The following is a 12,043-nucleotide window of genomic DNA, read 5'->3' as shown; positions in this document are numbered from 1 at the left end:
TGAAATCATATTGTAAATCATAGTTTATTTCAATAGCCAGAAAGGTAATTTAATCATTTTCTTTCAAAATGTACAATTTTGCTTGATATAACCTTGATACAGGATGTTGTCTTCACATCTCAGGAATAGGCTGTATTTATAGAAGCTTTTTTCTGAACTTCTCCCAGAAGAAAGTCTCTCCTTCATAGTGTAACTCTCAACCATTCAGCTATGTACATGATCTCTATTACTTACTCAGCTTTGCTGACTGCATTTTTTCCTAAAGAACTGCAGTGCTGTCATTGCTTCAGCTGGTGTCAGTCAAGTTGCTCAACTGAATGACACTGAAAATATGTTTTGAAAGGATCAGATTATTTTGACAAAGAATGAATTATATAAAACATTAAGAGAACAGTCACAAGTCAGAATCACAGTCTCATATCTGTGTAACTAGGAGTTATAATTGGTATTCTAATAAAATATCTTTGGATTAAAAATGAAGTCAAATTTAAAAGTTTTATATTGCTTTTTTTCTTTTTTTAGTTTTAAATTAGTTTATTTATTTTAATTGGTGGATAAATACTTTACAATATTGTAATATTTTTTGCCATAATCCATCAACATGAATCGGCCACAGGTATACATATGTCTTCCTCCTGAAACTCCCTCCCTCTTCCCTCCCCACTGTATCTCTCTCAGTTGTCCCAGAGCACTGGCTTTGGGTACCCTACTTCATGAATCGAACTTGCACTGGTCATCTATTTTAAATACGGTAATGGACATGCTAGAGAGAGCACTGTTCTCTCAAATCATCCCATCCTCGCCTTCTCCCACTGAGTCCAAAGTCTGTCCTTTACATCTGTTTCTCCTTTGCTGCCCTGAATGTAGGATCGTTGGTACCATCTTTCTAAATTCCATATATATACATTAATATACTGTATTTATCTTTCTCTTTCTGACTTACTTCACTCTATATAATAGGCTCCAGGTTCATCTACCTCATTAGAACTGACTCAATATGTTTCTTTTTTATAGCTGAGTAATATTCTATTGAGTATATGTACCACAACTTCTTTATCCATTCATCTGCTGATGGAATCTAGGTTGCTTCCATGTCCTAGCTATTGTAAATAGTGCTGCAATGAATATTGGGGTACATGTGTCTCTTTCAGTTATGATTTCCTCCATATGCCCAGCAGTGGGATTACTGGGTCATATGTCAAGTTCTAGTACCAGTGTTTTAAGGAATCTCCATACTGTTCTCCATAGTGCCTGTACCAGTTTGCATTCCCACCAACAGTGTAAGAGGGTTCCCTTTTCTCCACACCCTCTCCAGGATTTATTGGTTGTGGACTTTTTGATGATGGTCATTCTGACTGGTGTGAGATGATACTTTATTCTGGTTTTGATTTGCATTTCTCTAAATTGAGTATTGTTGAACATCTTTTCATGTGTTTATTAGCCATCTGTATGTTTTCTTTGGAGAAATGTCTGTTTAGGTCTTTTGCCCACTTTTAGATTGGGGTGTTCTTTTTTCTGATACTGAGCTGCTTGTGTATTCTGGAGAATAATTCTTTGTCATCTGTTTCCTTTGCTATTATTTTCTCCCATTTTGAGGGCTGTTTTTTCACCTTGCTTATACTTTCCTTTGTTGTGCAAAAGTTTTTAAGTTTAATTAGATCGCATTTGTTTATTTTTGTTTTTATTTCCATTGCTCTGGCAGGTGAGTCATAGAGGATCTTGCTGTGATTTATGTTGGAGAATGTTCTGCCTGTGTTCTCCTCTAGGAGTTTTATAGTTTCTGGTCTTAAATTTAGGTCTTTAATCCATTTTGAGTTTATTTTTGTGTATGATGTTAGAAAGTGTTCTTTCATCCTTTTACATGTAGTTGCCCAGTTTTCCCAGCACCACTTGTTGAAGAGACTGTCTTTTCTCCATTGTATATTTTTGCCTCCTTTGTCAATGATAAGGTGTCCATAGGTGTGTGGATTTATCTCTGGACTTTCTATTTTGGTCCATTGATTTATATTTCTGTCTTTGTGCCAGTATCATACTTTCTTGATAACTGTAGCTTTGTAGTATAGTCTGAAGTCAGGCAGGTTTTTCCTCCAGTTCCATTCTTCTTTCTCAAGATTGCTTTGGCTATTTGGGGACTTTTGTGTTTCCATACAAATTGTGAATATTTGTTATAGTTCTGTGAAAAATATTGTTGTTAGTTTGATAGGCAGTACATTGAATCTGTGGATTGCTTTGGGTAGTATACTCATTTTCACTATATTGATTCTTTGAATCCAAGAACATGGCATATTTCTCCACTTATTGTGTCATCTTTGATTTCTTTCATCAGTGTTTTATAGTTTTCTGTATACAGGTCTTTTGTTTCTTTAGGGAAGTTTATTCCTAAGTATTTTATTCTTTTCATTGCAGTGGTGAATGGTATTTTTTCCTTAATTTCTCTAATTTTTTTCATTGTTAGCGTACAGGAATACAAGGGATTTCTGTGTATTAATTTTATATCCTGTGATTTTACTATATTCACTGAATTAGCTCCAGTGGCTTGGACCTGGGAAGTGCGTGCCACCTTGGGCTGTGGCGACTCCTGTGTGGTCCATCCACTGTGAGCACATCCATCCCACACTCTCAGCAGTGTTTGTTTGCAGTATCCCTCCCTTGCCACAGCACAACTGAGCAAGTGAGCCTGAATAAGTGACCACTTTTGTCCCCTCATGTCAGGGCAGAAATTAGACACTGAAGAGACTTGCAAGCAGAGGAGGCCAACCTAAGCAAAGAAAAGAAGGGGGAACTGCTGCAGAAGTGGCAGGTGCAACAGATTAAAATTCTGCAGTTAAGCTGAGACTGCATTTAAGGGGCAACTGTTGACTTTGAGAACAAGTACAAGCTGGAACAAGGGATTATCTGACACTGAAATTACCCCACACTGCCTACAATAGCTCCAGAGAAATTCCTAGATATATTTTTCTATATTATTATTTTTTTTAAAGTTTATTATTTATTTTTTATTCTTATTTTTTCCTCTTTTTTAAACTTTCTTCCCCATCCTCATTTTCTTTTTTTCCTCATACTATCCTACTATGGTTCTTTATGTTCAATTTACTTTTTTTTATATTGTACTTTTAAGAGTCCAATTTTTACTCTAGGTTTTTAATTTTTGCTTTTTGATCTTTTGTTATTAATTTTGTAGCTTTAAGAGTTTAATTTCTAATATCCATTTTCACTTAAGGATTTGATTACTGGCTTGATTGCCTTCTTCCCTTTTGATTACTCTCCCTTTTCTCCTCCTGGTTGCCTCTATCTCCTTCCTCTCTCTTCTCTATATAACTCTGTGAATCTCTTTGGGTGTTCCTGTCTGTGGAGAGTTGTTTCACCATTAACCTAAGGGTTTTGTCTCCTGCGTTGTGTGGACAGAGAAGTCTTGATGCTACTGTCAGGTTGGGATTGAAACCCAGAGGCAGGAGGCTCAACTCCAGAACTTTGGACTATCATAGAATTCTTGATGCCAGGGAATATTGTTCCCTACGACATACCTATACTGAGACCAATCTCCACTCAAGAGCCAGCAAGCTCCAGTGCCAGACACCCCACACTAATGGTTTTTTCCTTTTCAAAAACATTTTAAGAAATCTTTCTGATACTTGGATTTTTTTAAAACACTTAAAAAATTTTCCTAATTTAAAAAAAATTGTGGTATAATGACATACAACATTATGTTGGTTTCAAGTATGCAACATAATGATTCAATATTTGTGTATATTACAAAATGATCAGCACAGTAAGTCTAGTTTAACATCCATCACTATACATAGTTAGAAATTTTTTCTTGTATTGATAAATTTTAAGATTTCTTCTTAGCAGTTTTTTTACTCTTTGCAATGAAAAAATATACAATAGTTGTCATGCTATGCATCACATTACTATGACCTATTTATTTTATAACTGAAAGTTTTTATCTTTTGATTTCCTTTACCCATTTGGCCCACCCTCTGCCTCTGGCTTCTGGCAACCAGCAATCTATTTCCTGTATCTATGGGCTTTCTCTTTTTAATGTTTCTATGTGTCAGTGAGATCATACAGTATTTGTCTTTCTCTGACTTGTTTCACTTAGCATGACACCTTTAAAGTCCATCCATGTTGCAGATGGCAAGATTTCATTCTTTTATGGCTGAATAACATTCTATTGTATATTTTTACCACTTTTTTTTAAGTTAATTCATCCATCGATGGGAACTTAGGTTCCTTCCACATCTTCAGTTCAGTTCAGTCGCTCAGTTGTGTCCGACTCTTTGCAACCCCATGAACCACAGCACACCAGGCCTCCCTGTCCATCACCAACTCCCGGAGTTCACACAAACCCATGTCCACTGTGTCGGTGATGCCATCCAACCATCTCATTCTCTGTCGTCCCCTTCTCCTCCTGCCTTCAATCTTTCCCAGCATCAGGGTCTTTTCAAATGAGTCAGCTCTTCCCATCAGGTGGCCAAAGTATTGGAGCTTCAGCTTCAACATCAGTCCATCCAATGAACACCCAGGATTCATCTCCTTTAGGATGGACTCGTTGGATCTCCTTGCCGTCCAAGGGACTCTCAAGAGTCTTCTCCAACACCACAGTTCAAAAGCATCAATTCTTCGGTGCTCAGCTTTCTTTGTAGTCCAACTCTCACATCCATACATGACTACTGGAAAAACCATAGCCTTGACTAGACAGACCTTTGTTGGCAAAGTAATGTCTCTGCTCTTTAATATGGTGTCTAGGTTGGTCATAACTTTCCTTCCAAGGAGCAAGCATCTTTTAATTTCATGGCTTCAATCACCATCTGCAGTGATTTTGGAGCCCAAAAAAATAAAGTCAGCCACTGTTTCCCCATCTATTTGCCATGAAGTGATGGGACCGGATGCCATGATCTTAGTGTTTTGAATGGTGAGTTTTAAGCCAGCTTTTTCACTCCTCTTTCACGTTCATCAAGAGGCTGTTTAGTTCTTCTTCACTTTCTGCCATAAGGGTGGTGTCATCTGCATATCTGAGGTTATTGATATTTCTCCCGGCAATCTTGATTCCAGCTTGTGCTTCCTCCAGCCCAGTGTTTCTCATGATGTACTCTGCATAGAAGTTAAATAAGCAGGGTTACAGTGTACAGGATTGACATACTCCTTTTCCTGTTTGGAACCAGTGTGTTGTTCCATGTCCAGTTCTGACTGTTGCTTCCTGACCTGCATACAGGTTTCTCAAGAGGCAGGTCAGGTGGTCTGGTATTCTTATCTCTTTTAGGATTTTCCACAGTTTATTGTTATCCATGCAGTCAAAGGCTTTGGCATAGTCAATAAAGCAGAAATAGATTTTTTTCTGGAACTCTTGCTTTTTCGATGATCCAGTGGATGTTTGCAGTTTGACCTCTGGTTCCTGTGCCTTTTCTAAAGCCAGCTTGAACATCTGGAAGTTCACGGTACACATATTGCTGAGGCCTGGCTTGGAGAATTTTGAGCATGACTTTAATAGCGTGTGAGATGAGTGCAGTTGTGTGGTAGTTTGAGCATTCTTTGGCATTACCTTTGTTTGGGATTGAAATGAAAATTGACCTTTTCCAGTGCTGTGGCCATTGCTGAGTTTTCCAAATTTGCTGGCATATTGAGTGCAGCACTTTCACAGCATCATCTTTTGGGATTTGCAATAGCTCAACTGGAATTCCATCACCTCCACTAACTTTGTTCATATTGATGCTTCCTAAGGCCCACTTGACTTCACATTCCAGGATGTCCAGCTCTAGGTGAGTGTGAGTGATCACACCTTTGTGATTATCTGGGTCGTGAAGATCTTTTTGTACAGTTCTTCTGTGTATTCTTGCCACCTCTTCTTAATATCTTCTGCTTCTGTTAGGTCCATACCATTTCTGTCCTTTATCGAGCCCATCTTTGCATGAAATGTTCCCTTGGAATCTCTAATTTTCTTGAAGAGATCTCTTGTTTTTCCTATTCTTTTATTTTCCTCTATTTCTTTGCATTGATCACTGAGGAAGGCTTTCTTATCTCTCCTTGCTATTCTTTGGAACTCTGCATTCAAATGGGTATATCTTTCCTTTTCTCCTTTGCTTTTTGCTTCTCTTCTTTTCACAGCTATTTGTAAGGCCTCCTCAGACAGCCATTTTGCTTTTTTGCATTTCTTTTTCTTGGGGATGGTCTTGCTCCCTGTCTCCTGTACAATGTCATGAACGTCTGCCCATAGTTCATCAGGCACTCTGTCTATCAGATCTAGTCCCTTAAATCTATTTCTTATTTCCACTGTATAATCATAAGGGATTTTATTTAGGTTGTACCTGAATGGTCTAGTGGTTTCCCCCACTTTCTTCAATTTAAGTCTGAATTTGGCAATAAGCAGTTCATGATCTTAGCCACAGTCCACTCCCGGTCTTGTTTTTGCTGACTATATACAGCTTCTCCATCTTTGGCTGCAAAAGATATAATCAATCTGATTTCAGTGTTGACCATCTGGTGATGTCCATGTGTAGTCTTCTCGTCCACATCTTAGCTATTGTAAATAGTCCTGCAGTAAACATAAGTTTGTACATATCTTTTCAAGTTAATTTTTTAATTTTCTTCAGATAAATACCTGGAAGTAGAATCATATGGTAGTTCTGGTTTTAATTTTTTGAGGAACTTTACTGTTTTCCATAGTGGCTGCACCAATTTACCTTTCCACTGATAGTGCTGAGGCATCCCTTTTCTCCAGATTCCTGCCAAAACTTCTTATTGCTTGTCTTTTTATGCTGGCCATTCTAATAGGTGTGAGGTTATATCTCATTGTGGTTTTGATTTGTATTTCTTTGATGATTAATGATATTGAGCTTCTTTTTTTCATGTACCTAGTGGTCTTCACTATGTTTCCTAAGTTGGATTTTTTGCCATTAAGTTGTCTGATTTCTTTATATGTTTTGGATATTAAGCCCTTATCAGATTTGCAAATATTTTCTTCCATTTTAAACTTTCCTAAATCTGTAATCAGTATTTTGAGCAAGGCATAATGGTTACCTAATCTTAGAAGAATAATATAATTTAATATTAGCCTATTAACTGCTTTATGGGAGTAAGGAAGCTAGAGGTTTTTATTTTCATATGTATCATTACTTGAGGCCTGTGAAATATATATGGTATGTTTTTCCTAAAATCTCTGATCATGCAGGATTCTAAAGATTCTTTGAGCTTTAAAAAATATTTGCGTATATTTGAAAATAATTTGCTGTGTGAAGTGGCCATGTGAATCTATTTTCTGATATTTAACAAAGAATTTCATTTAGAAGATTTATTGTTTATTGTAACAGGTTAAAAATCTGTTTATTGTAGCAGATTAAAAATATTCCAGAAAGTGCTCTTATTAGTATTGTTAATACTAGTTTATGCTCAGAAGTAATGCAAGAAATTAGAGACATGTAGGTTATGGAGACCTCTGTTACACGAGTTTGGAAAAACTTGAGTTTTGATAATGTGAAAGGCATCAATTATGGTTATACATCATGTTTTAGTTTTAAGGAATTCTATGGCTTAATCAAGTTCAGCCATATGGAGTCTGGAGCTCAAGTCTTTTTAGAAAATGGTGAAATCATTTCTGCAGATTCAGTAACTGGTTAATGTTGTTGCTAACTGAGCATGTTATTTTTTTCTCAGAAAGTAGGGTCAAGACCTGCCTAATGCTTGAATGTATTAATAAGTATCTCAGTTTTACAGGGCATATATCTAAGTCTCCCTTCAGAATTTCTACATTTTGTAGTTTTGAAGACATTGTTAATTTCTATTTTGTAGTTTTAAAATTATGAATAACAATACTGTTTGTGAAGTCAATGCATTTTACTTTGAGAATGAGTAATGATTATTAAGTTATAAACAAGTGACTCCCAGGAAATAGAAAATTTATTTGAAAATTATACTCTTCCTTTAGCTAAAATAAACTTTATCTTCAGTTTAGTTTTACTCTAAGGATCATTGAAGTTTCTTCATGCTATAGGAACAGATTTCAGAATGATTTGCTAGTTTCTGCCAATGTTGATAGTTCACGTCACTTTTATCATTTATTGTTGTTTCAGAAACTGTTGAAAACCTAGTTGCAACAGACATTTCACCTGGCACACCTGAGGTAATTGATAGACTCTTCAAGGATGTTGGAAATATCAACAGAGAGTCTATCGCTGAAATACAGGATTGTCAGGTTGGTATAAAAATAATTTTATGATAAGTTTTGATGATTCACTGTTTTAATTAATGTATAAATAAAAAAACAATCTTCATGATTAACATGAAATCTAAATACATAGAAATCAAGTGTGGTGGCACATTTAGGGAAAATAGTGTTTTAGAAACCAGTGGAAAAATATGTCTCAAATTTAATATGTACTATTTAACCTCTAGGCTTCACTCTTCTCATATGTTAAAAGGAGAATAATAAAACCCACCTTGCAATGTTGTTATGAATAGTGAACAGAATAACATATTTAAGGTCCTGGGTTGTTGTGTAGTCGCTAAGTTGTGGCTGACTTTATGACTCATGGACTGTAGCACACCAGGCTCCCCTGTCCTTCACTATCTTCTGGAGTTTATTCAGATTCATGTCCTCTGAATCAGTGATGCTATCTGTCTCATTCTCTCCTGTCCCCTTCTCCTTTAGCTTTCAGTCTTTCAGGGCATTTTCTAATGAGTCAGCTCTCTGATGGAGAAGGCAATGGCAAGCCATTCCAGTACTATTGCCTAGAAAATCCCATGGATGGAGGAGCCTGGTAGGCTGCAGTCTGTGGGGTCGCTGGGGGTCGGACACAACTGAGCGACTTCACTTTCACTTTTCAGTTTCACACATTGGAGAAGGAAATGGCAACCCACTCCAGTGTTCTTGCCTGGAGAATCCCAGGGACGGGGGAGCCTGGTGGGCTTCCGTCTATGGGGTCACACAGAGTCGGACATGACTGAAGTGACTTAGCAGCAGCAGCAGCTCTTTGAATCAGGTGGCCAAAGTACTGGAGCATCAGCTTCAGCATCATTCCATTCAGGGTTGGTTTCTTTTAGGATTGACTGGTTTGATCTCCTTGCAGGCCAAGGGACTCTCATGAGTCTTCTCCAGCACCACAGTTTGAAAGCATCAGTTCTTCAGTGCTCAGCCTTCTTTATGGTCCAGCTGTCACATCTGTATATGATTACTGGAAAAACCGTAGTTTTGAGTATACAGACTTTTGTTGGCAAAGTGATGTCTCTGCTTTTAATACACTATCGAGATTTGTTATATAGCTTTTATTCCAAGGAGCAAGCATCTTCTAATTTCATGGCTGTGCTCACCATCTGCAGTGATTTTGGAGCCCCTTCTACGTGCCATGAAGTGATGGGACCAGATACCCTGATCTTAATGTTTTGAATTAAGCCAGCTTTTTCATTTTCCTCTTTCACCCTCATCAAGAGGCTCTTTAATTCTTCTCTTTCTGCCATTAGGGTGGTGTCATCTGCTTATCTGAGATTTTTAATATTTCTCCTGGCAGTCTTAATTAGAGCTTGTGATTAATTCAGCCCTGCATTTTGCATGATGTACTCTGCATGTAAGTTAACAGGGTGACAGTATACAGTCTTGTCATACTCCTTTCTCAGTTTTGAACCAGTCAGTTGTTACATGTCCAGTTGTAATTGTTACTTCCTGCCTGCATACAAGTTTCTCATGAGACAGGTAAGATGGTCTGGTATTCCTATCTCTTTAATAATTTTCCACATTTGTGATGAACAGACTCATAGTCAATGAAGCAGAAGATGTTTTTCTGGAATTCCCCTGCTTTCTGTATGATCCACCAGATGTTGGCAATTTGATCTCTGGTTCCTCTGCTTTTTCTAAACCCATCTTATACATAGTAGTTAGTCACTTAATAGTAATTCTCTTTTCCTTCCTTTTGCAGTAAAATAAGAAGCTACCTAGTAGTGGGGAACTCAGTTGAATATAAGCCTTCGGAGGTAGTGCTTTTTTGGGGGAAGGGTATTTTTTTTTCTAGTGTTTAATTGGAAGTCTGTCACTTAATTTTGAAATTGCCTTGAGGTTCTGAAATGAGGTTCTGAAACATTGAAAATTTTTACCTTGGGCAGATCCTTCTACTTAGGTGACTGTACAAGTGGAAAGGTGAGAAGAAAGTTTATTGTAAATATCTTTCATACAAAGGGCACAGCAACCCACTCCAGTATCTTGCCTGGAGAATCCCATGGGCAGAGGAGCTTGGCAGGCTACAGTCCATGGGGTCGCAAAGAGTTGGACATGACTAACACCCCCCCACACACATATGTAGCTTTATACATGATTCATATGCCATATAATTTACCCAAGTGTGCAAGTCAGTGGTTTTTAGTATTTCACAGAGTTGTACACTCATCACCAAAGTGAACTTCAGAACATTTTCATCACCCCAGAAATAAACACACTCTATTTCCTTTTCTCTTCTCCAGCCCTAGACAGCTTCTAATCTACTTTCTGTCCCTATGGATTCGCCTATTCTGTACATATTATATAAATGGAATTATACAATATGTGGTCTTTTGGGACTGACTTCTTTCACTTGAAAGTGAAAGTGAAAGTTGCTCAGTCATGTCCAACTCTTTGCGACCCCCAAGCCAGAATACTGGAGTGGGTAGCCTTTACCTTCTCCAGGGGATTTTCCCTTAGCATAATGTTTTCAAAGTTCTTCCATATTGTAGCATGTATCTGTAACTCATTACCTTTTATGGCTGAATACTGTTTCATTCTTTGGCTGTGTCACATTTTGTATATCCATTCATCTTTTGATGAACATTTGGGCTGTTTATACCGTTTGGCTGCTATAAATAATGTTTCTATGGCACTGTTAACAATATCTAGGACATGGAAGCAACCTAGATGTCCACTGACAGATGGATGGATAAGGAAGTTGTGGTACATATACACAAAGGAATATTGTTGTTGTTCAGTCACTGAGTCATTTCTGAATCTTTGCAACTCCATGGACTGTAGCACACCAGCACTCCCTGTTCCTCACAATCTCCCAGAGTTTGGCCAAGTTCATGTCCATTGAATTAGTGATGCTATCCAACCATCTCATCCTCTGCCACCCTCTTCTTTTGCTTTCAATCTTTCCCAGCATTCAGCTATAAAAAGGAATGGATTTGAGTCAGTTATGATGAGGTAGATCAACCTAGAGCCTATTATACAGAGTGAAGTAAGTCAGAAAGAGAAAGACAAATATCATATTAATATATATATATGGAGTCTAGAAAGATAGTATTGATGATCCTATTTTCAGGGCAGCAAAGGAAACACAGACTTTTCTGTCCATGTCTACAGAATAGACTTCTGGACACAGTGAGGGAAGGACAGGGTGGAATGATTTGAGAGAATAGCCTTGAAACATATACGCTAGTATATATAAAATAGATAGCCAGTGGGAGTTGGGTGTATTACACAGAGAACCCAAAGCTGGTGCTCTGTGATAACTTAGAGGGGTGGGATGGGGAGGGAGGTGGGAGGAGGGTTCAAGAGGGAGGGGACATATATATACCTATGGCTAATTCATGTTGATGTATGGCAAAAACCATCACAGTATTGTTCAGTAATTATCCTCTAATTAAAAAAAGTATTAATCCAAGTAAAAAAAAGCCCTGCTGATATTTTCATAAAGATTATATTAAATCTATATATAAATCTGAGGAGAATGAATGTCTTAAAAATAATGCTGCTGTGAACATTCATGTACAGGTTTTACATATTTTTAAAAATTTATTTATTTTTTAATTGAAGGATAATTGCTTTACAGAAATTTTGTTGGTTTCTGTCATTTCTTCTAGATATGTACCTAAGAGTGAATTTGCTGGTCATATAGTAACTCTGTTTTATTTTTGAGAAACTGCTGGATTGTTTTCCAAAGTGACATTTTCCATTTTACATTCCCATCAGCAGGGTATAAGTGACCCAATTTTTCCACATCATCACCAAAATTTATTGTTATATGTCTTTTTGATTATAGCCATCCTAGTGAATGTAAAGTAGTATCTCATTGTGCTTGTTTTATTTTTA

At 37.3% G+C, this 12,043-nt stretch overlaps 1 protein-coding gene across 1 annotated transcript in view; it reads left to right on the top strand.

Annotated features, from left to right (window-relative positions):
* Positions 1 to 7,422: 7,422 nt before the first annotated feature.
* Positions 7,423 to 12,043, top strand: part of TEX11 (testis expressed 11) — a 186,300-nt gene continuing 181,679 nt past the window's right edge. Inside the window, exons 1-2 of the mRNA XM_055437603.2 lie at positions 7,423 to 7,609; positions 8,067 to 8,188. Of these exons, the coding sequence (XP_055293578.2) occupies positions 7,423 to 7,609; positions 8,067 to 8,188 (309 nt within the window). The remainder of the gene's footprint in view (positions 7,610 to 8,066; positions 8,189 to 12,043) is intronic.

The sequence above is a fragment of the Moschus berezovskii genome, chromosome X (assembly GCF_049115385.1).
Source record: "Moschus berezovskii isolate FMDL1 chromosome X, NW_MosBer_1.0, whole genome shotgun sequence".
In the NCBI taxonomy this organism is placed as follows: domain Eukaryota; kingdom Metazoa; phylum Chordata; class Mammalia; order Artiodactyla; family Moschidae; genus Moschus; species Moschus berezovskii.
Note: the sequence above shows the minus strand (reverse complement) of the source record. Positions and strands in the feature narration are given on the sequence as shown.